Source organism: Monodelphis domestica, chromosome 7, assembly GCF_027887165.1.
Source record: "Monodelphis domestica isolate mMonDom1 chromosome 7, mMonDom1.pri, whole genome shotgun sequence".
NCBI lineage: Eukaryota > Metazoa > Chordata > Mammalia > Didelphimorphia > Didelphidae > Monodelphis > Monodelphis domestica.
Genome location: NC_077233.1, coordinates 147,557,059 through 147,585,019, shown reverse-complemented (window position 1 = coordinate 147,585,019; position 27,961 = coordinate 147,557,059). Strand labels below are relative to the sequence as shown.

The 27,961-nt window shown below is 38.8% G+C and overlaps 1 protein-coding gene and 1 long non-coding RNA gene across 5 annotated transcripts in view; one reads left to right on the top strand and one right to left on the bottom strand.

The window, feature by feature from the left end:
- MEFV (MEFV innate immunity regulator, pyrin) lies at positions 1-26,553 on the top strand. Its single transcript, XM_007499114.2, has 10 exons — positions 1-687; positions 5,086-5,667; positions 15,203-15,642; positions 19,752-19,847; positions 20,945-21,175; positions 22,579-22,601; positions 24,571-24,686; positions 24,884-24,916; positions 25,447-25,479; positions 26,006-26,553. The coding sequence occupies exons 1-10, from the start codon at positions 408-410 to the stop codon at positions 26,551-26,553; spliced, it is 2,382 nt and encodes a 793-aa protein (XP_007499176.1). The 5' UTR covers positions 1-407.
- The window catches only part of LOC103095692 (uncharacterized), a 31,568-nt gene continuing 12,685 nt past the window's right edge, over positions 9,079-27,961 (bottom strand). The window contains exons 1-4 of one of the 4 annotated variants that reach the window (XR_008913561.1): positions 17,272-19,754; positions 15,458-15,920; positions 13,333-13,623; positions 9,079-10,569 (exon numbers count right to left, since the gene is read on the bottom strand). This is a non-coding gene — a long non-coding RNA (uncharacterized LOC103095692). Of the gene's footprint in view, positions 10,570-13,332; positions 15,921-17,271; positions 26,574-27,961 lie in introns of those variants that run through there. The other 3 variants (XR_008913563.1, XR_008913562.1, XR_008913564.1) reach the window with 3 other exon arrangements.

Genomic DNA, 27,961 nt, shown 5'->3' with positions numbered 1-27,961 from the left:
TGTAGACTGAAAAGTGTAACATAAATGTTATTCCTTGGCTACCACTGACTGACTAAAAGGCCAGGGCAGTGGTCTCCCTGACACTTGTTTGTTCCTTTCCCATCAGATGACTGGAGGTCACCCTTCCTTAAAATCCTTCACTCTGTTTTGATTCCTACTGAGCTGTGGTTGGTCAGTTGATGGTTGGGAAGAAGTGGCCAGCCATCTGATATAACAAAAGGGCTCCTATATTGATGGGAATGGGAGGAGTCTGGTACTCCACTGATCCTCCCTTGCCTTCCGGTTCTCCTTCCTTGATTTCACAACCTGTCGCTTCTCTATAACTCTTTCACAGCTCCAGGGCTGGAGATTTCTGTTGCCTTACTTGATACCTGACTGCTTGTCTCAAACAGCATTGAACTGATCTTATGGCAAAGACCCTGAGTGACCACCTGCTGCACACCTTGGAGAGTCTAGTGGCTTATGATCTGGAGAAATTCAAGTTCAAGCTGCAAACTGCCAACCTGGATAAAGATCAAGTTCGCATTCCCCATGGTAGGCTCCAAAATGCTACTGGGCCAGTGAAGCTTGCTGACCTTCTGATCAACTATTATGGGGAAAGGTATGCTGTGAAGTTGACCCTGCAGGTGTTGCAAGCGATCAACCAAAATCTCCTGGTAGAGGAGCTCAGCCAAGCAATTACCCCAGGTAAGTGGGGGAGCCCTGACAAGCAGCCTGCCTTTTTCTCTCCTTTCCAAAATAATTGTACTACCTCTTTACATTTTTATTGGGCTTCAGACTTTCAAAGCACCTCCACATCTGTTATCAAGAAGGTAAGAACTGGAAGGGACTTTATTTTTAGAAGTCAGAACACGGAGTGTCAGTGCTAGAAGTCTACGATACACAGAAAAGATAAGAACTCTGGCCCTAGAACATGTGTCAGAAGTGGAAGGAAATTTGAAATGCAAAACGTAGAATACTGGAACGAGGAGGAGTTGGACCATAGAATGTCAGTGCTAGATAAGATCTTATAACATAAACCATAAAATTCTGGAGCTAGGAGAAACCTTAGAACAGAGATCATAGAATGGCAGAGCTAGAAAGGACTTTAGAATGTGGAATATTAGAACAGCAGGGACCTTATGACCTAGAATATCAGAGTTGAAAGGGACTTTAGAAAATACTTTATAAAGGAGGAAATCACTAAAGTGACTTGAGTTCAAGTTTAAACAACTAATTAATAGCTAGAGCCAGGTTTCCTGACTTCCAATCCAATATTCTTTTCACTACAGAACATGTCTTATACTGTCTCTTTGAGGCAGTTAGAGCAAAGAACTAATAAGCCTATTTGATAGACGGTGAAACTGAGACATGTAGAGTTGGTGACTTGTCTGAAGTCAAATGGTTAATGGCAAAGCAGAATGAAAATCTAACTTGCATGCTTAGGTTCTTTCCATGAGATTACAGTGCTACAGATTTCTCTTCATCACCTCTTGAATTTTGTTTAGCTAGGTAGTCTTCAAGTACTCCTTCTCAGTGGCAGAAAGATGACCTTTGGCTCTATGGAAAGTCTTGGCTGAGATAGTTATCTTTCAGGAGACTTCTGGTTTCACTTCTTTTTTGTTTTCTCATTTTCTCCTTTTGTTCCTATATGCTGCCCTCTTGCTCATCAGTGCCTTCCTTCCCATTTTTCTGAGTACAATCCCATACATCAGACAGACACGCACATCACCACAAAGCCCAGCTAGGGATACTGTATTTGTTCCCAATCTTTAAGGCTGAATGATCATCAAACAGGTGGAATTTTGTATGACATTCTCCAACTCTTCCACCTCAACCTTCCCCTGGTCCCCAAAAGATCTCTAGTGGAAGCTGCCAGCCTTTTAGCTGCCCAACCCATTATATACTGTATCCTATGGTCCCTTTTGTCACTGCTCATGTCTGTTCATGTCTCAACCCTGGAATACCTCCATTACCTACCTTCTCTATTTCTGCTTGCATACTGCTGAATGCTGCTTGGAGAAAATCATCCAACTATGCCAACTGGTACACTATAAATTTGTAATATCTAATATTAGATGGCTGCTCATGGCTATATACCAATCTTCTTATCCTGCCATGTCTATTAGATGCAGACTGTCAATGAATTTTACTTGCCTCTAGCCTTGTGTGGACTGGACAGCTCCTCCACCTGAGAGAGGTTTTCTTTTTGCTCCAAGGACAGAAAACTGGAAAGAAAATGGCAAATGCTCTATCTCTGGTCCCATCTCAATTTGACACCTTCCCACCCCCCAGCTATATCATAGGCTCATTGCTTAGATAGAGAGATCCTGGTGTGATTTTCCTCCCCTGCCTTGGGAAGTTGAAAACAAAAACCAGAATCAATATTTCTTTTTCTTTTACCTGCAAGCCCTCAACTAGAGCATTTATTTTCTGGGGGGGAAAATTCAGTTGTGATTTTCTCTCCCTTCTGTTGGCTCCCTTTTGGCCCCTCTCTGCTATATTTAAACAAGAAAACACATAGATTAGCAATGAAATGGTTAAGAACACTTATAATAACCAACTTGAAAGGCAATAAAACAGAAGGGTAAACAAACATTTAAGAAAGAAAGAGAGGTGGGTGGCTAAATGGATTGAGAGCCAGGCTTAGAGATAGGAGGTCCTAGGTTCAAATCTAGTCTCACATACTTCCTAGCTGGGTGACCCTGGGCAAGTCACTTAACCCCCCCCCCCTTTGCCTGACCCTTACCGCTCTTCTATCTTGGAACCAATACAGAGTATTGATTCTAAGCCAGAAGGTATAGTTTATTTAGATTTTAAGAGAAAAAAAAGATAAATTTGGGGAAACAGGCATACACCTTCTCAAAAGGAAGGGCTAGAGAAAGGCAAGAAAGGAGAGTAGAGAGCCACTTGTGTTAGTTATGAAGTCATTGGCAGATTTCAGTGACACCACATTATTTCTGATGCATCTTGTACATGACATGCCTGGATAGCTCTGGTTGCATAATCTGATATCACAGCCAACACAATTTCCCTATATGACTTCTGCTCTACTGGCCCTAGCTCTTCTGCTTTCAGGGCATTGTCCCCTCTCTCCTTCTACTGCTGGTACCAACGTGCTCTAGAATAATTTCAGCTATCCAAAATCCCTTTGGCTGTGAGGTTTGGAGTATATCAACCCCTCTCCACCAACCCTCAGATTAGGGAAAATTTCCCTGGGAGTTTCCTCCTTGAATGGTGGAAGACCTCTATGCATCTATCTTCAGCATCCTCATCTTGACAACGCTAAATCAGTGCCTCAGCTCATTGAATATCATAATCTCTGTAATGGAAACCTTTTCTTTTCTTTTCAAACTACCAAAATCATTCTTCCCTTCTCCCTCTTAGTAAGAAACTCACCTCCTATTTTACTAAGCAAATTGAAATCATCCATCAGCAACTACCTCTCTTCCCTATTCTTTCAAATCCCCTCAACATCATCCCCCATTCTCTTTATTTGTTCTAGTCTTTAAGGAAGAAGTAGCTTTTTTCCCCTTGCCCTCTTATATGTAGTCTTGATTACATCTCTTGGTTTCTTCAGGAACTTGCCCCCTTGATCAGTTCCTATCTTGTCTCTGCAACCATCCCTAAGGATCTTTAAGATGCAAAAAGAGTATCTATGCATCCTACATTAGTATGAGAGTGACCCATGCTGGTGCTCACTAATATAGGTCTTCAGTCTAGAAGAAGATTTTTCAGTTTTCTCCCTATTAGAAATCCAGTTCTATCTCCTTGTTCTTTCCTTGCTTGCTTTTCTGGGGAAAATTGACTTTGTAATAATAATAATAGGCAAAATGTTATAAAATGTTGAGAAGGGAAAATTTTCTTTCAGTCTGTTTTTCTGGAGACTAGAGCACTCATATTCAGACAAGTGGGTATGGGACGGATAATCTGGAAATCAGGTTCTATTACCATTAACAGGTATTACCATTAACAAAATGGATATCAGTCTCCTCCATGAGCAAGTCCTTTCCAGCTCAAATATGTGATTCTGACTCTGACAAAGTTAGGAGATGAGTGAGAAGGTTTAGAATTTTTTGATGAGTGATAAGAATGAGTTAAAATGATTATATTGAGCATATGCTGACAAATGTGTTTGGTACTACTTCAGAACAAAAGGAATACTTACAATAACAGCTTACATTACATAGCACTCTAAGAGCCAGTGTGGCATAGTAGGAATAAGTTATGAACTCAAAGGTAGGAAGACCGGGTTTAAATGCCACATCTGACATTTTTTAGCTCTGTGACCATAGGTTAGTCACTTCAACTTTAGGTAAGCCTTAAATAATCCTCTAAAACATATCTATTAAGTTATATATGGATTGTAATCTATGCTGATGTTCCAAATCACTAATCCTAATTTAATATTTACAAAACACTTCTTTCCTCAGAACACTTCTGTGCTATTTTTTAAAATGCATTTTATTGATGCTTTTGCTTTTTATGCCAACTGGATTTCTCTCTGTATTCATCACCTTTCCTTGTACCAGAAAACCACCCCATGTAATAAGTAAGATTTTTTTAAAAGGGGAAAGAAGGCAAAAAATGAACAAAAGTGAATAATATAAATATATGTGATGTATCATACCCATGGACCTCTGCAAAAGAATGGGGTGACAGTGAAAATATTATTACCCACATTATATTTTTTTAACAGTTTTTCAAGAGGTCAAGTGAGTTTCTATAGTTAACACAGCTAGTAAGTCAAAGCTGAATTCTAGATCTTCTCCAACTCCAATATTTTTTCTAGTTTAATTGAAAATGTAGCCAAATTGTTTAAAGCACATTAAAAGTCACTTTAACCAAAATTCCTTGCATACCCAAATTAGGTGCTGATTACAAATTACTTTATTCATTAAAGGTGGAAAATAAAGGAAATAAATTGAACATATCTGCAGCCCTGACTTAGAAGTGAAATTTAAACTTCATTTCTCAAAAGTATTTTATAATTTAGACTTTAGCTAATTTGAAGAAGTAATTTCCTCCTACCGTCTTTCATCCCTAAAATCTTCATTTTGAATTTATGAGTTTTTTAATGGTTTTGTATTTGGATGTTTTTTTTAGAATGTTTGACTCAAGAGTGTGCCACAGAAATCTCAGGAATTTCTGCTTTTTCAAGGACAACAGGATCTAAGACCCTGGAAATCACTGTTCCTTTGAAGGGGATATTAGAGAATGAAGATGCTAATTTTCAAGGTCCAAATGAAGATATTATGGATGGAATTCAGGTACCAATTTCATCCAGCCAGTTGCATGCTGGCCAAGAATATCAGGAGGACTCTCCAGAAACAGATGCATCTCTGGTTCTGGAGAGCAACAGATATGAGAATTCAGAAGGTTTTGTTACCTTTGGGAAAAAAGCATACAGGAACCAAGCACCCTTATTCTTGAGTGCAAAGAGAATACCAAACCAAGAATTTGATGACTTTTCAGGAGAGCAAAACCACCCAAATCAAAAATCAATGAACAAGGAACATGGGAATTCAGAAGTTTCTGTGTCCTTGGGGGAGACTACAATACTTTATAAAGACCAAGTGCCTGAGTCCCCAAAGGAAAAGATATTTGGGAATGTGGATACTTCCATGCTGTCCGGAGAAAAAGGAACCAAGGATCCTGGAAACTGGTATTTAAAAGAAGCTCATGAAGGTATTTTTCACAACATTTATTTTAAGCCCTATAAGTACTATAGTGTTATTTTCTCTTTATATCTTTTAATATCCTTAGTGGAATGTTTTATTTTAAAAAATCACTTAATACAATAATAACCTTATATTTTTGATTTATGCTAATTGAAAGCTATTCTTTTAGAAGCCTCTTGGTTCTTAAATTTTAGTCTCAGAGTCAGAAGCCTGAGTTTTAACACTGGTTCTGACTCTAATATTTATTACTTATATAGCAATGGACTATTTAACTTTTTCTTCCTTATCCTTAGTCATCTTATTGGTAAAATGAAGATAATAATACTTGTCTCACAGAGCTCCTGTGAGGGAAGTGCCCTAAGAGAACTATTAAGAGCTTCCTAAATGTTTATTATTATTATTATTATTATTATCTTTTAGTACAGGTGTGGGGAGGGACAATGTAAGAGGTCTGAAAGACCTTTCCAGTGACCAGTATTGGATGTCTTTCTGTATGGGTCCTAAGTGGATTCACAAGAAATCACACAAAAGAGTCAGGGAAGATGAGAGATCAGAAGGTCATAATTTGATTATGGAATACTGAGTTAGAACTGAAAAAGACCCCAGAGGTCAGCTTGTCCAAATCCATCATTTTTATAGATGAAAAAACTGAGTCCCATTAAAGTCAGTGACTTGATAGAGATCACATAGGTGGCAAAACTAGGATTTCCCTGACTCCAAATTGAGGGGAGAATAAAAGCACATGGATAGAGTGATCAGAGAAGCCTTGAGTTTGGAACTTGACATGCAGAATATAGAGTTGGGAGGAGAGAGGAGTCAAAGAATCAGAAAATCAAAAAGTTGAAGAGCTCGAAGGACCTGGAAACCAATCTATAAAGAGACAGTGAACCTCTTTATACCATCCCAACCATGTAACTTACAGAACCTCATTATCATTTCACTGAGAGCTTTAAACCTATACAATAACTTTGAAATTTCTGTGATCTTTGCTTCTCTGTGTTGTCTCCTGCTCTAGAACTTCTCCTTAGGAACTTTCCCTTAGATTCCTTTCCCTTTCTCTTTCTCCATCAAAGTACTCTGATATCTGAAGAGTAGAGAGCCATTCTTCTAGACCCATGGTGGAAAACCTATGACATGTGTGCCAGAGGGGGCGTTCAGAACCTTCTCTGTGGGCATGTATGCCATCGCTCCAGCACAGAGTTTGATACTCGAAAGCCAGAGGGTTGTGGGGCCAGGTTGCTCCCCTCCTCCTCTCCATGAGTGCCTGAAAGCATTTCTCCCATCACCCGTCCCCCTAAAAGTTTCATCATCACTACTCTAGACCATTCATCTTCTCTTTCAGCAGGGAAAATAAGCTACATTTTCTTGTGTGCATAGGTATTTTTTATTTGAGGCTGGCAGAAATATTAACATCTTTGAAGGTCACTTGAATATTTCTTTGCCCTTCATAGTTGCTGAAAGTGAGATTCTCAGTTCTTTGCCACTCTTGCTCCTAATTTTCATTGTAGACTCAGAGAGCAAATAGCCTATCTTGCCATGGTAATCCTTTCCTATTGAGGGGCTCCATCTCTAGGGTCTTCTGAGTCAAAGGTTTTTTTCTTGTTTTTTTAATATCAAGGTTTCCCACTTTTTTCTGATATTTTCCCACCTTTTCTTGCCAGATTCATTAAACCTACTAACACACAAATCTAAACAATAAGTGCCTTTAGTTATTATCTCTGAGAGTATGTTCTTTATGTAAAAAATATTAGTGTTGAACCCTACATTTAGGCACAGTTTGTAAGAAATAATTACATTTAATTTACATCTAAGTCATTACCAACTTGGAAATATGTCCAAAGTGGCATAGTTCCCCATGTCCTCTGACATGATTCTTAGTCCCAAGAAGATTTCAGATAAAATTTATATAAATCTTGAACAAGGAAAAGATATCTTAAAAAATAGTTTGGGTTAACATTCTAGAGTTGAGCAACCAAGTCATTATCTCATTCCTCCTGGACACTGCCTTCTGTTCTGGCATTATTCCAGGCTCAATTACTATGAACCAACTAGAGGCTCCTGGAGGCTTGAGCTTCTGTACATTGAGATGTTTCCCATGTAAATTTTGAGGGTCTTTGGGTTAGATCTCAGATTATCTTCTTGGGATCCTAGTTATAAAGAGTACACTGTTAGTGGCTGCACTCGCAAACTGAAATTCTCCATGGTCATAGGGCCAAAGAGATTCTTTATTCCTAGAAGAGTACAGCCAGCCTTGATGAGCAAGGTCCCAAATATGACCCATAACTGAGATCATTCAAGAAATTCTGGACCTTAGAGCATTGCTCCGTCCCATCCCAGTATTCTTGCCTATTAGACAATCTCACAAACTAATGAGGAGGGTTTTCATGTGATTTTCCTATGCAACAAATTCCAGGGGCTCTTTTTCTCCTCTAGGATCAAACATTTAAAACCGGTGTTCCGAGCCTTTCTAAGCTGGATACTTCCTACCTTTTCAGTCTTATTACAATTTACTCACCTTCAAGTTATCTGCAAAGTATTTGACCTTCTTGATATTCGTTTTACAAGACACTCCATCTTCCACTTCCAGGCATTTTCCCTAGCTGTCTCCCATGTTTAGAATTCCCTTCATTCTCATCTCTGTCTCCTAGCTCCTGATTTCTTTCAAGTCCCATCTTCTACAAGAAACCATTCCTGAAACCTCTTAATGCTGGTACCTTCCCTCTATAGACTGTCTTTAATTTATTCTGTCTATATCTTATTTGTGTATGGTTGTTTGTGTGTTGTCTTCCCGGTGAGACTATTAGCTTCTTGAGAGCAGGGGCTGTTTTTTGCCTTTCTCTATACCTCTCCTATTTAGCACAGTGCCTGCCTGACACATAGCAGGTACTTAATAAATGTTTATTAACTGACTGACTGGAGCATTTCCCAAACTGACCAAGAGCTGATTCAGTTAGGTTTCTGTCAAGACAACAATGAGCTTTTCGATTTATGCCAATCAGTTATCTCTTTCTGAGTCTTTTTATACATTCCAAACTGAAATTTCAGTGGTGGTTTTATCCAGAATTATTTAATTAAAGTTGGATTACCTCTCCTTTGGGATAAACGCAATCAAGTAACTAGTCAGGTCTAATCAAGTCATGTAAAAAAGATAGCTTTAACCTTAGAGCAATAAGAATATTGAGAAGTAATATTTGTTAAAGAAATGGTCATTTAAAAATCACTAGCAAAACACTTACCTTCTTTCCCATTTTAGTTTGTAACAACATAGTGAAATGGTCCTATTCTGGAAACCTGGCTATATAAATGACCTTACAAAATTCAGTGCTATCATTATAAGAAACAGTATGATCATTGGCATTAATGTTTTGTTTTTCAAAGAGTACAGCTAGATCTCTATTAGTAAGAACAATTCCATGAAGTAGTCACAATTCAGAATTATAATTATGTAAAATATGGTAATTCATTCCAGTCCAATAGAAATATACAGTGTGAGTTTGAAATGATGTGATCATTTCGTGAGAATCATTATTCACATTCATCAAATCTACCCGTAAAGACATTTTATGTCAGTATATATACTTAACAAATACCTTCTTAAAAAATACAGTTCTGACCCCTGAGGAAGGGAGCATCAATAAATGCAGCTAGCTATTCCACACAACACATGTTACATTTCCAGTTGGAACAGTTTTTTCTAATGACTATGAAGGCAGTGGAAGCAGGAGCTGTGGAGCACTTAGAGCTTGATTAGCCATCAAAGAAGCCAAGGTCATCCCCTGTATCCTATGCAATCACCAGTTGTCTTGACTTTACTTGGCACCGGACTTTGAGGGCTCTCTGGAAGAGAGAATGAGGCTGACAACTTTGTGCAGCTCTGCCTTGTTTAAATTCAATTTATGCACACGTCAAAAGGTATCACTAGTAATGGCATTTTGGTCTTCTTAAGAGTATCATGGACAAAAACATTCCCAGTTAAAGCTTTCACAGTTCTTTCCAGGAAGGCATTCAGGAATTAAAGAGTCAATATATGGTTATTTTGTCCTGGAGATAATAGACATTCTATCAAAAGATACAATCTCTTTGTTCTCGAATGGTATATGCTCTTCTTTGGACAGGGAAAAGATTAGTAGTAGTAGTAGTCAACCTATTCCTTTGTCTCCAACCCAAGCAAAAAAATTAATTTACATTGGGATTTTTATTTTAAAAACTTTTCATCTCATTTTTTCTTTTTTTAATGTCATGTAAAGCACTTCCATGTTGGCAAGAGCACATTCATAGAGAACCAAAACCCCCAAATAAAACCAAAGACACACTGATGTGAGAGCCGACTCAATAGCTCTTTCTCTGGAGGTGGATAGTATTCCCCATAATTAATCTTTCAGGGTTGTCTGTGCTGGGATTTTTATACTCGAACTCAGCATTGAGCTTGACTTTAAGCAGCTGTTTGGTGGTTATCAGCAATTTGATTACAATAGTCTTTCAACAGTTTTCACTGTAACTGCCATAGAGAAGGACAACTTAATTCACCATAAAAATGTATCTACTATGATAAGAACATGTTCATTATAGCAATTAGTCTTTTGGATAAGATTGACTTATATGATACAAACAAAAAAAGACCATTCTGTGCGCTGCTCTCTTTCTTAACAGCTAGCATTTATAGAGTACTTTTGAGGTTTAAAAAAAGGCTGTATCTTCACAATAACCTTGAGAATAGGTGTCACTATTATGGCCCATATTTCACCAATGAAGAAACCCAGGCTTAGAGTAATGAAGTACTGACAGAATCACAGGGCTAATAAGTTCCTGGGGCAGGATCTATAATCAGTCTCCAAATCCAGTGTCTGCCTACTGAGCAATCCAGCTGCCTCTGTGTCTTGGTTTGAATTCCCAGTTGAAATCCCAGTGCCTGGTGGATGAGGTAGATACAATAATACCTGTTAGAATTTTAGAGAAAAATTTCCACAATTTCAAAATTTTTTAAACCAAAATCTGCATTGTATCAATAATACCAATGAACACTAACTCCCCTCTTTGTTCAAATGCACCATGCTAATCGCTGGAGCAAAGTGTGGCTCATTTCTAGAGACTGCTTGACAGAAGTTGAAAATTCAGTCATAATTGCTCCATCTTAGAGGTGAAAAGGCTATAGATTTTGGCTGTGGAGTCAGCCTAGACTTCCTTTGTCTAAATTGCATAGGATCAGCAAGGTGGCTTAGTGGATAGAGCACCAGGTCTAGAGACAGAAAGTCCTGGGTTCAAATGAGATCTCAGATACTTCCTAATTTGACTCTAAATTGTCTAGCCCTTGCTGCTCTTCTGCTTTGGAACCAATGCTTAGTAATTGATTCCAAGATGGAAGGCAAAGGTTTAAATAAAATAAATTAATTAATTAAATAACTAAATTAAATAAATAACTCATAGACATGATACTAACATAAGATGATCTCATAGAGCTAAAATATAAATCCAAAACTTATTGCCAGTCTCTCATAATCTAAATGTATCACCAAATCAGCTATGTGGAAAACCCATGTCATTAATCTATAAATTTTGGCATTCTATACTGGTAGCATTCAGAAACCAGTATAGAATATTTATTACTTTTTGTTCTCATCACTACAAAGGTGTGGCACCAGCACTTAATATTCAGAACACAGATCTACTATTCTGTGAACAATGCTTATTCCAAGTAATTTAATCAACACAGCATAAATCCCAATTTAAAATTGTTCAATGTTAAAATTTGCTATGAGAGAGCGGCAGGGTGGTTCAGTGGATTGAAAGCCAGGCCTAGAGATGAGAAGTCCTGGGTTCAAATCTGCCTCAGACACTTCCCAGCTGTGTGACCCTGGGCAAGTCACTTAACCCCCATTGCCTAGCCCTTACCACTCTTCTGCCTTAGAACCAATACATGGTACTGATTCTAAGACAGATAGTAAGGTAGTTTTTTTTTTAAATTGCTACATGACTTCAACTACATTTTCATAGCAACAAGAATTCCAAAATCTGTGAAATAATTAATAATAAAACTTAGCTCCAACTCCTTAAAGAATAAATAAGCAATGCTCTAAGTGAAATTTCACAGATTTACAGGCATGGCAGTCTTGCTATCCTCCTCTTACCTCAAGGATGTCCTAGAACTCTCTTAAACTAGCATTGTTGCTTTCTGAAATTCTACACTTCCTTCCCTGGCATTCTTTGAAGTTAGCCCTTGCTGGAGATTCTGATTGCTGGCAAAAATGAGGACATTGTATTGGAAACCAAAAATTGAAGCTATTCATCTGTATTCTAGTTAGCAACATTTAATTTAATTTGTTTATTTTAAACCCTTACCTTTCATCTTAGAATCAATACTATGTATTGGTTCCAAGGCAGAAGAAAGTGGTAAGGGCTAGGCAATGGGGGTTAAGTGACTTGCCCAGGGTCACACAGCTGGGAAGTGTCTGAGGCCAGATTTGAACCCAGGACCTCCCATCTCTGGGCCTGACTCTCAATCCACTGAGCTACGCAGCTGCTCTCTATTTATTTGTTTTTTTAAAGTATTTTCCCATGGTTACATGATTCATGATCTTTCCCACCCCTCTTCCTTCCCCTCTCTGGAACCTGACAAGCAATTCCACTGGGTTATACATGTTTTATCACTCAAAACTTATTTCCATATTATTCATTTTTGTAACAGAGCAATCTTTTAAAACCAAAACCCCCAATCCTATGCCTGTATAAACAAGTGCTTAGTAGTTCTTTCTCTGGATGTGGATTGCTCCCTCCCGATTGTCCTGTATCATTGCATTGCTGCTAATAGCGAAGTGGAGTACATATGAGTGTGCCACAAGTTAGCAACATTTTAAACAGGTTACATCTTTAGAATTTTCTACTTTTAAAAGCATCTTTATTGGGCAGCTGGGGGGCTCAGTGGATTGAGAGCCAGGCCTAGAGATGGGAGGTCCTAGGTTCAAATCTGGCCTCAGACACTTCCCAGCTGTGTGACCCTGGGCAAGTCACTTGACCCCCATTGCCTAGCCCTTACCACTCTTCTGCCTTGGAGCCAATACACAGTATTGATTCTAAGATGGAAGGTGAGGGTTAAAAAAAAAGAAAAGATGACAGCACCAAGGTCGCGTTTCAAAGCTGAGTAGACTAGCTGGGGGGTTGGGGGGATTGGGGGAGGGGTAGGAAAATGGCATATAGAAGTCTGTTATGTTTGGTGCAAATGGGGAGATCTGGGGCTGCAGAGACAGTTGGTCACATGGCAAGACAGTGGGGGGAGAGGACGGGAAGCCTCCCAAACTATCTAATTTTCAATAAAAACCTGCTGCCTAAGCGCCCAGGTGCCCAATAGAACATAATACAGGCCCGTCAGGTCCCGCCTCCGTTCTGCTAGCAGCCGGGGATGTGCTCCGAGGGAGTGTGAGTGTCTTCCTGTATGTCAATTTCATAAGTGAATTTCACAGTGGTTAGTTTCCCTTAAGCCTTTGTGGCCTGATCCCTGTAAATTTGTCTACCTGGACTCTTGAACCTGTTGATCTTTTTAGCTATATTAGATTTTTAGGACAATGAACTCTAGGAGCAAACTTCTTGGTTTGTGGACTGGGACTTCTTTTTATTTGTTCTAACCTTCCCGCTTTCGCATTCTGCTAGGCTATATTTGGCGAGCATGTGCATTTTTTACCTTATCCGTGATTTTCATAATTTGATTGTCTTCGTTTTTTGTCCAGACTCGTGACTTCCTTGTTATAGGGGAACTCCAAGTGAGAAAGCTCCTTCTGTCAATGCAGAAGAATGACTGTCCTGCAACGTTTAACCTGAGAGAGTTGCCTGGATCATGTCGTTGGGAAGTTAGATGATTTTCCAGGAGCCATACAGCTAGACTGTGGCACAGAAAGAAGGTCTTCCAGACACAGAGACTAGCTCTCCCTGACATCATGCTGCGCCCCTCTCCACGATTTTATAAACTTGATTCCTAGGGATATTCAAAGACTTTTTAAATTCAGACTTTCCATCTTAGAATCAATACTATGAAAAAATAAAAAGAATCAACACTATATACTTGTTCCAAGGCAGACGAGCAGTGAGGGCTAGGCAATAGGGTTAAGTGACTTGTCCAGAGTCACACAGTGAGGGAGTATTGAGACCAGATTTGAACCCAGGACTTCCTGTCTTTAGGCCTGGCTCTCCATCCACTAAACTACCTAACTACCCCTACTCATTTTTATTTCATGAATGCCTTTGAAAGTCTGGTAAAACCCATGATCTCTTCTCAAAATTGTTGCCTACATTCATAAATTGAGGGAAGTACAAGATTTGTTAGAGGTTTGTAAAAATAAAGATAGATTTTTTTTTTCCTAGCCTTGTTCACAGATACCTTGAAACCTCTACAGGTAAGACTAAATGAGCTCTAGGGGCCTTTCCCTCAGTAAAAGTCTTTTGATATTGCAGACAGTCAGGGGATAGAGAGCCAGGCCTGGAGATGGGAGGTCTTAGATTCAAATGTGACCTCAGATACTTCTTAGCTGTGTGACCCTGGGCAAATCACTTAACACCAAATTGTTTAGCCTTTACTGTTCTTCTGCCTTGGAACCTATATCCAGTATCTATTCTAAGAATTCTAAGATAAGTCTTAAAAAAAAATTAAAAAAGAGTAAGAATAATGAGTAAGCCAACTTACTCATTTTGCAGATTCAATAAACCCAGGCCCAGAGAGGAGTATTTTGTACATGGCCAAGTACCTTGGCCAAGGTTATGAGGAACTTAGCAGCAGTCAGCACCAGCTCCTTTAGCTTATGACTCAGTTATTTTACTTATTTAGTTCAGATTTTAGTTCAGTTATTTAATATTATTTATTATTATGTTAACTCATTTATTTTATCTTATGACCTCATTTCTTCTCTCAGCTTTTGTGCTTTTAAGGCAATAAACATCATCTTTTTCATCTGGTCTCTTCCCCTTTAGAACCTTAGAGGAGAGAATTCAGAGTAGAAGGAATCTGAAGAACTTGGCATGGGAGACCCAGAAAGGACACTAGAGTATTTCAAGTAGAATGTCTGAACTGAAAGGGATTTTAGAATACAGACTACAGGGGTCATGATTAAAAGGGACCATAACAGGTGGTGGGGAAAGGACTATATCTTAAGTTAGATGATCTGGGTTCAAATTTTGGCTCTTTTACTGTTTGACTGTGGACAAATCACTTCATCAACCTCTTTAGTTCTTGATCTGTAAGACGAAATTGACCCAGATCAGGGATTTCTTAGTGTGGGATTAAATATATTGATGATAATATTTAAATATAATTGGTTTCCTTCGTTGTCTTGTATTTTGTTACTCTTTTTTAAATATAGGAGTCTGTAGGTTATAGCAGATTGCCAAAGAGGCCCATAACCCAAAAATATTTAAGAACCTCTGGGATAGATAATCTCTAAGGGATTTTCCTAGTTCCAAATCCTGTGATGCTATGAACATAGACCATAGAATGTTAGAGCTTGAAGAAAACTTGAAAAGCAAACAATAGTCCCTCTAGTCCTTGGGTCTAATTCTTTCAGATGAGCCAAGACTGAGAAGAATACCCACTGAAGCCTTCAACCTCCTGAGGATCACAGGAGCCCCTTGCAGAGCAGCATCCCTGAGGAGAGTACAGGAGTCATGTTCCATTTGTCAGGCCATGGTGGTAAACCCATCAAAGATTTCCTGGGGGAACCACATCAGATCCCATTACAATGTTGGGCATAATGTCTGCCTCAAATGCCAAGCCATGTTTCCTAAGAATTTCCAACACAGCAGGAGCCTAGAAAACATACCTACTGACTACCGGGGGCCAAAACTAAACCCTCAATCCATGCCGCAGTGTGAATGTCATCCAAAGCAGCTCCAAAGGCTGTTCTGCAAGGATCATGGAAAAACCATTTGTCTCATCTGCAGTATGTCCCCGGAGCACAGAGGTCATCGAATGCTTCCCATAGAGGAGGCTGCTCAGAGTTACAAGGTAGGAGCCTCTAGAAGGCTGGATCTCCTTCCACATAGCTAACTGGGGATACTCCTGGGATGAGTTTGTGTATGGAAGATGGATATTCATTTTCTCCTTTCAGCAACCACTTTAAAAAAGGAGCTTAACATTCAATTTAGTGTATGAATAGAATTGACTCTCAGAAAATTTGGTGAAAAGATCAAGCTTGTCTTTGGTGATCTCCCCTTCTTTTTTCATATTTATTTTTTTTTTATTAATGAGTATTTGTTTTGTCTCCTTCTTAGCTCCTTCTTCCACTAGAAAAAGAAAAAAAAAATCCTTGATTTAAGGTCTGTGCTTTAACCCACCAGTTTTTTAGGAGTAAGTTATTTAGTCTCCAATTATTTTTAAATTCTTTATTCAAAGACTCTTTTTTTTTAATTAAAAAACTTGCCCCCTTCCCATCCTGAAAAAGATTCTTGTAATAAATATACATAGTCAAGCAAAACAAATTCCCATACTGGCCATGTCTTAAAGGTATGTCTCATTTTGTTCTGTTTATTAGTCCATTATTTCTCTGTCAGGAGAAGATGAGTAGCATTCTTCATCAATTGCCAATTATTACAATGATTAGGGGTATTAAATCTTTCAAAACTATTTATTTTTACAATGTTGTAATATAACATGTTTTCCTAGTTCCGCTGACTTCACTCTAACCTCATTTCATATAAGTCTTTCCAGGTTTCTCTAAAAAAGCATCCTTTTCATTATTTTTTCTTTTTTAAAAAAGTCTTATCTTCAATCTTAGAACCAATACTGTGTATGGGTTCCAAGGCAGAAGATTGATAAGGACTAGGAAATAGGGGTTAAGTGACTCACTAGTGGCACAGCTGGGAAGTGTCTGAGTCCACATTTGAACCCAGGATCTCCCATCTCTAGGCCTGGCTCTCAATCTACTGGCTCATCTAGCTGCTCCACCCCCTTTCATTATTTCTTATAGAACAATAGTGTTCCATTAATATAATAATTTCTCTTTAGAATCAAAGAATGTAGAATATTCCAAACTGGAAAATAATTTACATTGGAACTATATATTTCATTGCTCTTTCACATCCCACTGTGCTGAGCATATAATAGAAAATCCACAAGTCTTTTTCTGATTAATTTCTTAGTGATAGTAATCTAGTATTTTAATTAGGAATGGGGAAGTATCAGAATTTGTGAAAGATAATAGGTTTGGAGAATGTGACACTTCTAGATATGTATGGGGGGATGGGGTGCCCAAAGTAGCAATGGGGAAGTTAGGAGATGCAGAGTATTGCAACAGAACAGCCACAAAAGTGAAGAGAGAAAGAGAAAATATGGTGTAATAAGATGAGTCCTGGACGAGATGTGTTATGATGAAGAAGGAAACCTATCCCATTCCTTAACAGTAAACAAGGACACAGAGATGGGAATAAGTATGATCTGTGCTGAAGACAGGGGAAAGACCTATCTAACTGAAATAGAGTGTTTTGAGAAGTGGATAATCATTTTGGGCAAGTTTATTAGCAACTATATAAAGATACCTACCGAACATGTTTTATACAAAGACAGATCTAAATAACTGGAGAAATAAGAATTATTCATAGGTAGACTGGGTCAAAATAAGAAAAATGACAATATTACCTTTATTTAGTCCCAAATCAGTAGTTGTCAAAATCATTCAGTACTAGTTAAGAAATAAATAAATCGATGGGTAGAAAAGATTAGGTACCCAATATATACAAGCAAATAGCATAGTAACTTAGTGTTTGACATACCTAAAGATCCCAGATATTGGGGCAGAAACCCAGTATCCCTCAAAAAATATTGGGAAAATTGGAAAGCAGTCTAGCAGAAACTAAATATAGACCAGCGTTTCACAACACATACCAGCATAAATTCCAAATGGATGCATAACTTAGACATGAAGGGAGACATCTTAAACAAATGAAAGGAATAGTAATATATCAGATCTATGGATTCAAGAAAATTTCATGTCCAATAAGGGAAAAAGAGGTCATGGAAGATAAAATGGACAGTTTGATTTACATAAAATTGAAAGTTTTTTTTTTAAACAAATAAAAGCAAAGGGCTAAAATTAGAACTGACTGGAACTCAATGATAAATTATGGAGCATCTTAAAGGACCGGCATAGAAGTTGAGATTTGATGAATAAGCAGTGGGGAACATGAAATGAACTCATTCACATTCAAAAATTGATGACTGACAACAACTTGGTCTCTCTGCTGCTACCTACACCTGAAAACAGAGCCACAACATTAATTGTCCAAACACATTGGAAGGCCAGATTTTTTGCTATAAGAGCCTTCTAGTTACCTCTTAAATCATATCTCATAGGGGGCTGCCCAATTTTCCTCAAGATCAACCCTTCCCATAGATAATTAATCAAATCCCCCTTTCCCTTTTAGGGTTCTTACATCCTAGAGATAAGGGACCTTTAGGGAATCCGCTCTGAGATCTTTGAAAACCTATATTCTGAAGAATTTATCTAGAGGAAATAATATAGACAGTGCCTAGAATAGGACTATAGAGACAGCATAGTATAGTAGAAAGAAACCTGGATTGAAAGTCAGAAGACCTAGGTTTGAGTCCTGTCTCTACAATGTGCAGCCATGTGATCTTGAGTAATTCACCTGATCTCTCCAATCTCAATTTTCTCATCCATCACATGGGTACAATAATACTTTACAATGATGTTGGAAGGAAGTACTTTGTACATAATAAAGCAGCACAGGAATAAACAATTTAACAAATCTTTTAATCCAACATCTATTAAATGCCTACTATGTGCAATGCCCAAATGAAACAAGACACAGTCTTGTTTATGGTTTAGTAGAAAGGGTAAAGCAAATACATAAATAACCACCATAAAAATTATAATATGATACTTGCATGGGAGAGGTCCCTATCAAGTGTGATGAGGAACTGTAGGAGGGAAGACATTACTTCTACCTTGGGAGATTATGAAAAAGTTCATAAAGGAGATGTTCTCTGAAGGAAGCAAAAAACTTCAGCTGGTGGAGATGAAGTCAAGGAAGGGAACAATTCCAGGCATATGAGACAGTGTGCAAAGAAAAGTCAGGACAAGATTGGAAAATAACTAGTCTCCTTTAGTTGGAACAGAGTGATAAAGGGGAATGATATTAGATAGGACTGAACCACTAGTATTGAGTCAAATTCTAAAGGGCACTGAATACTGGACTAAGGAGTTTGTAATTTTAATTGGAAAGCATTTGGGAGAAACGGAAAGTTTTTGAGTGAGGAAATGAAGTGTTTTGACTTGTGTACCAGGAAAATTAGGAAGTTCTATGAAGTATGGCCCATATTGGTTATAAAGCCCAGGTTGTTACCCTTAAGTAATCCAAAAATCTTTTTCTGGATATTCCTAAGAAAAGAACTCAGAGTTCTATCTAGCATGGAAGGAGAGGAATGAATTGGAGCAGTGCTTACTGATTGTTACTAAAGAATCACAATTTATTTTATCAGTTCACAAGACTTCTATTACCAAAGCTCCTAACTTCTTAAAACATACTAAAAAAAAATTGAATCCTTACTATTCCTGCATCTTCTTCCTCCCAGCTCCTAGTTTCCTCAGAATGACATGATGGAAAAAGAGCTAGATTTGGAGCAAGAGGAGCTGGGATCCAATTCTGACTCTGCCAACTAATGTCTAAGTGACCATGAGCAAATCACTTAACCTTTCTGAGCCTGTTTCCTTAAATGAAAAATAAGGGGCTTATACCAGATAATCTCTAAGGTCCCTTCCTAACCTACCATTCTTCTCTAGCTCCTACTCCCTCATCTTACTTTTTTCTGTAAAAACTTTTGCCCTTATCTTTATCACTTAGTGGTCATTCTCATTCTCTCTACACCCCTCTGGCATACATTTTATCCTAGACACGTGGGTTTAGTGGGCCTTAGAAATATCATCTTTGCCCAATGAATACATTATATAAAATAATTGCTTTAGCGCTGATTTTCTAAGGGCCCCACATATTAAAGGTATGTTACTGCTCCTGTTCATTTAAGTAGTTCTTATATTGCAGTGAGTTAAAGAATGAAGCCTTAATTCTAATTTCAACATTTAAAAAAATTTAAACCAGGAACAAATTCAAAACCAGTTGGAGCATCTTAAGAAAGTAAGAGAAACAGCTGAAGAGAAGAAATCACAAGGAAATAAGACAATTACAGCCTTCTTGGTAAGTCTGGGGACATCTCAGGATACTAGAGGGAAACTATATGGAGAGGTTTTGCTCCTAGATCAGAGTAGAAATAGGACCTGAACCCTTCTGAGATTCTTCCCTTATTCCTGGGGAAATGAAGTGAACTTAAAAATAAGATAGCTTTTATTGGTAGTCAAGAAAATTGGGGAAAACTTCTAAAAGCAGTTGCTTTTTCCTTTTATATCTTCAAGTGGAAAGATCATTCTCAAGGGTAGATTGAGTCATGAGAATTCCTTAATAGCTAGGAAATTCATGGTGTCATTGCACCCTTGTGGTCTGCCCTAGCTTTACAGATGGGACTTCCTGGAGCTTTAGAGAAGGCAATGGAAGAATTCAGATCCCTCTAATCTGCATTTTTCTCATTTTCTTTATAATTTTATTAAGTTTAGCCAACCAGACAATAAATCAAGCCCTAATTGTAGCATTTGTTGATTTCTTTCTTTCTTCTTTTTTTTAACCCTTACCCATCTTAGAATCAATACTGTGTATTGGTTCTAAAGCAGAAGAATGGTAAGGACTAGGCAATGAGGGTTAAGTGACTTGCCCAGGGTCACACAGCTAGGAAGGGTCTGGGGCCATATTTGAACCAGGACCTCCTGTCTCTGGGCCTGGCTCTCAATCCACTGAGCCACCCAGCTGCCCTGTGCATCTGTTGATTTCTGAGGTATAAATGTTCACACTGAAAATGAGCAAGCAGTAAGCATAGTATAATTTGATTTGCTCTTACATTTTATTTTTATTTTTCTCCCTTTCATCCCTACTTCCACTTAAGATAAAGAAAAAATAATACTTGTACTAAATATATGCAGTCAAGTAAAACACATTCACATATCATTCATGTTCAAAAAGACCCCTAGGGAAATAAAAGAAACTGCCTGCAGGCCCATCCTGAGGAATGGGAATTCCTAGCACATAACCAGAGTTCCTCTAAACTTTGGGGCCTTCCAGGAAACCATAGTGATGGGAAAATGAATCCAATGGTCCTCCTCTTAGTGAAAGCCTCAAGCAGGTAATGTTCCCTAGCTATCCCTAAACTACCTGACCTCCTGTTCTCCTAATCTTGTTGCTGTCAGAACAAGACAGAAACTCAGAAGATGCAGATAATGTCTCAACTGAAGGAGTTACATGACTTTCTAGAGAAACAAGAGCGACTCTTCTTGGTCTGGTTGGAAGAACTATCCAAAACCATTTTCAGAAGCAAAGAAGACTACATCACGAAAGCATCCCAGGAAATATCCCTTCTTGAAGAACTAATGGGAGAGCTGGAAGAAAAACAGAAACAGCCAGCATGGGAATTCCTACAGGTGAAAATGAGTGACTCCTTGTATGGAGAAGTGTCCCTATCAGAACAGGGGCCCAGTAGCCTACGCTTAAGTCAGGGTATCAGTATCCTAGGTCCATTATGTGCCCCTGAGTGACTGCTCTGTCCTAAAGCCTAGGTCATTTCCAAAACCCCCTTGGGATGTGGCTGGAGAAAAGCTCAGCGTACCTGGGCTACTTGGTGAGTTCTGGTAAAAGCTTGACTTACATCAGTTGTTTGTAAGATCCCTTGGGAGTTAAAACTATTTTTAGGCATTTCCCAACACATTTTGATCTCCTTAAAGATGGAGGTTTTAAGGCCCAGGTGGAACTACTTATCTATCCAGCGTGACCTCTTCTATTCTATGTTATTAACAATTTACACTCATATAGCCCTTTAAAATAAACTCTATTTAACCAAAACTTCAGGGAACCAACTTCCTATTTGTTTCAGGTTGGAGATAGGGGAACCCAGCAGTGGGAAGAAAACACTTGAAAACTCCCTAAGGGCCATCAAATCATCTTCCTTGCCCATTTGTACATATTCTAGCTAATGTCCAAGGTTAGATTAATGTAGGGCATAATATGCTAAATGCTCAGTGTAAACAAAAGCTCAAAATATCTCTGCTTTCTATCCCTTTGACCCAAAGGATTAACTTTCCTGGATCAGTCAGGAAAGATACAATTGTGAAGTTGAAGCAGGACCCACAATTCATGGGGCTGCTCTGGTTTACACTGAACCAATTTAATGTCAGATTTTTGCTCTTTGTTTAACATCACCTATAATACACATGCATACCCATTGGTGTGGATGTAAGCTAATCCTCTCCTCCCCCTAAAATAAGATCTCTTTGAGGAAAAATAAATGTAGATATCCATTATATAACAACACTGAATCCAGGACCTACTCTGATCTAATACAAAATGGAGATGGAAAGCATGGCCTATATCTGATCATAACGGCACATATCAAGATGCTTTTCGGCCACTGGGGAAGTTGCACCCTGTAGTACAATGGCCTGAAGCTGTCTGAAATGGCAGAAACTTTGGTCATGTAGCCCAATTAATAAGCAGCTTAACTCTATAATATTTGAAACTGTCAGGTATCAGGACCTGAATAGGTTTCCCTCAAGGGTTGGTGAGACCAAAGAGGAGGGCAAGGTTTAAAATTGTCCCAGATATTCCCTGCTGGAACTTTTCTAGCAAGGCAGTAGGAGAATAGGGGGGCATTGGTAATGGACTAGAGGGGGCAGCATTGACAGGAGGGGTGGCTAAAGTGCAAGAGGTAAGGGCAGGTGTGGGAACTGGGTGATCCTATTCTGTAACTGAGCATTAGCAAATCAAGTGTTTACTAAGAAAGGGGTAGCTCCAGAGCAAGACTGACAAACTGTTTCACTTTTTCTCCTAGGACATCAGAGTCACCCTGATGAGGTATTTGCACAGCTCAAAATACACACACATACCCCCCCCCCACACAAATTGCAGACCTAGCTTCCCAGACCCTATAGCATAGCACTCTTTATTCTAGATCCCACTTGCTTTGGGGATTTCTTATTTTTCCTGCTTTACAAATGGGGAGGTATTTCTTTGAATTTACAGCTTGATCTAAATAATTCCTCCTGGGGAAGAGAGATTACTTGCTCAGGAAAGGAGAAGACCACATCATCTGTTCGTGGCCATTCCCCCTAGTCTCAGTTGTAGGGACAGCTACTCTTTTATCTAGTTGTGTCCTTCCTAATCCATGGAAGCAGAAATTCCAGACCTGTATGCCCTATGATTATCCTGCCTTAACTCTGGAGCTTCTGTCATTCATCCTACAAAAACATTCATGAAATGCCAGTGTTAGCATAGTGTTGGGTGTTGGAGGAAATAGAAGGATAAATAAGGCATGAAACCTGCCCTCAGGGAACTTATCATCTAGCAGTGAAGATTAAACACCTGCACAGGTAAATATACAAATAAAAATCTGATAAGTACATAAGAGAAGTAACAAGTATTGTGAGATCAGGAAAGATGACTTCTGAATTGAGTATCAAGGAAGGTTTCCCAGAGCAGGCGATTTTCAAATGGGCTCTTAAAATTGATGGATAGAATGCTCAGAGGGGAAGATCCCCAGGGACTTAGCACTGACAAGAGAGGAAAACAAAGTACTGTCATTGGTGAAGTTATAGGTAGGATTCATGCTTTATTCAAAGCAATTAACCTTATTCAAGGTTAGAACTAGAGGATCTCTGAATTTCTTTCCTGATTTAAAAACTATTTTATTAATGCTCTTTTCTTTAAAAAAAAAACATCATTGTGGGAGCAGCTGGGTATCTCAGTGGATTGAGAGCCAGGCCTAGAGACGGAAGGTCTTGGGTTCAAATCTGGCCTCAGACACTTCCTAGCTGTGTGACCCTGGGAAAGTCACTTAACCCCCATTGCCAAGCCCTTACCACTCTTCTGCCTTGGAATCAATGCACAGTATTGATTCTAAGATGGAAGGTTTAAACTCCCCCCCCCCCCCAACAATTATTGTCCTCAGAATCCCATCCTACCTTGTTACAAGTAAGCAATGTCAAACATGTCTGATGTCTCTTTCAAAATCTTAACTACGATTCTACCCTAGTAGAAAGAGCATTCAAGTCAGAGGACTGGGATTTGAGTCTTGGTTATGCAATTTACTTTCTATATGACTCTAGTAAAGTAATTTAATATCTCTGAGGGTCAATTTCTTTATCTATAGAATGAGGGAGATGCACTAGATTCTTAAAGTCCTCTCCAGATTTAACATTATTCTATATTTGCACAAAATATTGGTAAAAAACAAGATGAATTCTACCTCCTGAGACAAGGTAACAATCTGATCTCATAAATATCACTCATACAATTTCTTTTTTTCTAACCCTTACTTTATGTCTTAGAATTGGTTCTAAGGCAGTTAGGATTAAGTGACTTGCTCAGGGTCACACAGCTAGGAAGTATCTGAAGTCACATTTGAACCTAGGACCTCCACAACTGGTTCTCTATCCACTGAGCCATCTAGCTGCTTGGATTAATGGGACCCAAAGACTTGGGGACTGATCAGGATGGAGAAATGAAGAGATGTAATAAGAGATTATAAAAGATAAGATTTTTATAAAGTAAAAAGAAAATTATTTCCCTTTTCCTAAGGCCCTCACCTAGAAAGAAAAGAGTCCTCTAATAGAGGTTAGAATGAGGCCAAAATGTGGCATTTGCCTAATATTAGTATTAGGTGGATTGAGAATTAGCTCTGGTCTGATTCCCTACTTAGAGGTCAACTGGGAATTTCCCTGGCCTCCACTCCTATAGGAAATCTAGGAAGTAAGATCAAAGCTTTGTCCCCAGCTTTGCTTTCACTGTGACATTCACCATTTTTTGTTGTCTGTGGAATCTGCAGGGCAGAATGGGCGTTTCTTCCTGAGGAGTGGGCTCTGTCTCCTGAGTTGAAAGAGAAAACCCACCTTCTCTTCTGGAAATCACAGAGTGTGGAGAGAAGCATGAGGCAGTTCATAGGTTTGTATATAAAAACTTGGTATATAGAGAAACTGGAAACACAGCTTAGTCATCTCATCCCTGGATCAGGCAGCAAAATTCCCTATCTTTGTTTCAGTCCCTTTTTCCCTTTCATTTTTTAACACTAGTATTAACTTTCACTTGAAATCTCCCCAGAAAGAGGTCAAAAATTCATCTCATTCCTTTTTTTCTCCTAGCGAGTCTGCAATCAGAAATGGAAACATTCAAAAGTGAGTGTCTGGGTTTGCTAATACAAGGAGGGAGGGAATAGTTTCATATTGTTTCAAGAATGCCAATTTCTGTGATTATCTAAAGAGAGAAACTGAGGAAGAAAGAGGACTGTTTCCCAGGAGAAATCCCCCAAAGCTTACCTATACAAGCGTCTCTTTTGGATTCCCCTAACCTTGAGCCATGAACCTCTTTCTCCCAGTTACTTGATTAGGTTTTATGAGTTTTCTCCTGATACCTTTGTCATTTCAGAAAATGTGATAATTTTTTTTTCTATTTTCTATTTTTCCAAATTTTTCCCTTCCTTAGTTGGCTCCCATTCTAGGCCCAGATCAAAAAGTCAGGCTAAATCCAGGGAAGAGAAAGGCATATATCAATTGTAAGGACTCATGAAATCTTGAGAAATCACTGTCCTGGGGAGCTTCCTAAAACTCATTAAGTTCCATGTTTCACTGCAGAGGTCAGGAAAGAGAGGTTGATCTTAGCTTATTCACTCAAATTCTTTCTCCTCTTTTTTTTTTTGTCTTTTCAGTTTTACAGCTGAGAGAGGTCCAGTTATATTCAGGTAAGTGGCTAAGATCAGAAATTTTCAGAGTGGTAGAAAACCTAACCAAGTGGTCTCCTATTCTTTACCCTGAGGCCTCAGAAGAACAGTTACCAGTTCCAGAGTCTGGAAAAGGCATATATGCACCTTAGGCAAAGTTTGAAATTTTCATAAGCAGCCTCTGAGTTACAGTAAACTGTCCAATACATTCTTTAAGCTTACTTTGCAGGACATAAAACTATAGACTAGAGGCAGCAGCATTGATAGTAGGAGAAGCTATACAAAATAAACATGTGGTCCAAGGAGGAAAGAATTTTCTTTTAGTTATATATAGATATACATACATACACAAACACATATATATGCATGATTATAAAAATACATAATCCATATTTTATATAATTCTTCCACATATTCCCTTAAATATTACTATACCCAGGTGAGCTTCCAGCTTTGCTTCCCACAGTCTTACCTTTGCCCAGAATTTATCTGATAGAGAGTGGAGATACAATTAACTTCTCACTGGTTGTTTGGATTTTCATTGCAGCTAATGTGACTCTGGACCCTGAAACAGCTCACCCCAAACTTATTATATCTGATGATCGGAAACATGTGAGACTTGGGAAGAAGTGTGGAAAGGTGTTTGATGGCCCACAAAGATTTAATGATTCTGTCATTGTTCTGGGATATCCAAGTTTTACCTCAGGGAAACAGTATTGGCAGGTAGACGTGGGAGATAAGACTAGCTGGATATTGGGAGTTTGCAAAAATTCTGTGAACAGGAAGGGGAGCACAGCCTTTTCACCAGGAAATGGGTATTGGTTAGTAATGATGATGAAAAAGAATGAATACAGTGCCTCCACCATTCCACCCACTCCTCTTTCTCTGAAGGAACCCCCAAGATGTGTGGGAATTTTCATGGACTTTGAAGCTGGAGATATTTCCTTTTACAATGTGACTGCCAGATCCCATATCTATACCTTCTCTTTTTCTAGTTCTTCCTCTGGTCCTCTCCGACCTGTCTTCAGTCCTGGTATTCAGGATAGAGGTAAAAACGCAGATCCTTTGACCATCTGTTCAGTGAATAGGTGGTAGGTAGAATGAAAGAAGTTGAGTATCCACACTATTGGATATGAACTTACTCTGGAGATCCCATGCACTCTATAATATTTTATACCTTATTTATGGACCAAACAAATATATCTTACTTTGTATCATAGATATCATTGTGCTTGCTTTTAATCTTCCTATTAGACCAGTGATGGTGAACCTATGGCACATGTGCCAAAAAGGGCACACAAGCCTTCTCTGTGGACACACCTGCAGTCACCCTCCAAAGTTCATTACTAGAAAGCCAGAGGGATTTGGGATGGAGCTGTTCCCCTCCCCCTATCCATGTGCCTGAGGACATTCCTCACTTCACTGTTTGGGGACAGGAGACTTGGGATGGGGAGGGATCACATGCTGTGTGAAAGGGAGCAATGCAGATGACGGCCTGTTGAGTCTATGGTGAAGGTGATTCCTGTGGTGGGGTTGGAGAGGAGCTAGGTTTGAGGGGAGCATAGCTCATAATATGGCATATAGCTTGAGGGGAGCAGAGCACTCAGGCCACTCTCTTCCCCCTTTCCATATGAGCTTCTCATCACCTGCCCCTCTGCCCAGGAGTCCAATTGAAGTGCTTCCTCCCTTCTCTGTCTGGAGGACGGGGGTAGGGTGTATGTGGGGTGGCATGGCACTTGGTCTCTGGTAGGGCAGGCACAGCACTTGGTCTGGGGCTGTGTGGTGGGGGCAAGGCCTGGAACTCCATCTCTAAAAGGTTTGCCATCACTGTATTAAACTATAAACTCTTTGAGGGCAAAAATTCTATCCTATTCATCTCTGCTTTCTTTATAGAATTGTAAAAAGAGACTTGTAAATAGTAGGAGCAAATAAATGTTTGTTGAATGAATGGTCATCCTCAGTCTCTTGTGACAGAGACAACGCCTTCATTTATTCTGAAAACATATTGTCAGGCTCCAATATCCCAGATACAAATCCCAGAACTATATATCCCTTAATTCAGCTTTCCATCTCTGGATCATAAGGAGCCACAAACCATTTAAGTTTTTCACACTCTGAAACTTGCCATGAAGAAGAAAAGAGCAGGGTTAGGTACAAAATGTATGTTGGGCTATTCAAGAGGATAAAATATAGATCTAAAAATTTGATAAATGTCAATTCCTCATGGTTGGGCTGAGCTAATATAACAAAAATAACAATACTAATTAAATTAATTTACTTTTTCAGTGTTGTACCAATCAAACTATCAAAGGATTATTTTATATTGGTAGAAAAAATGATGGTAAAATTCCTCTGGAAGAACAAAAGGTCAAGAATTTCAAGAGAAATTTTAAAAATGAGGACAAGATAGGGACCTATCAGTACCAGATCTCAAACTTACAACAAAACAAAAAAACTATGTTTTGATTATTGTGAATAAATCCCATGAGGTCCTATTATTCAA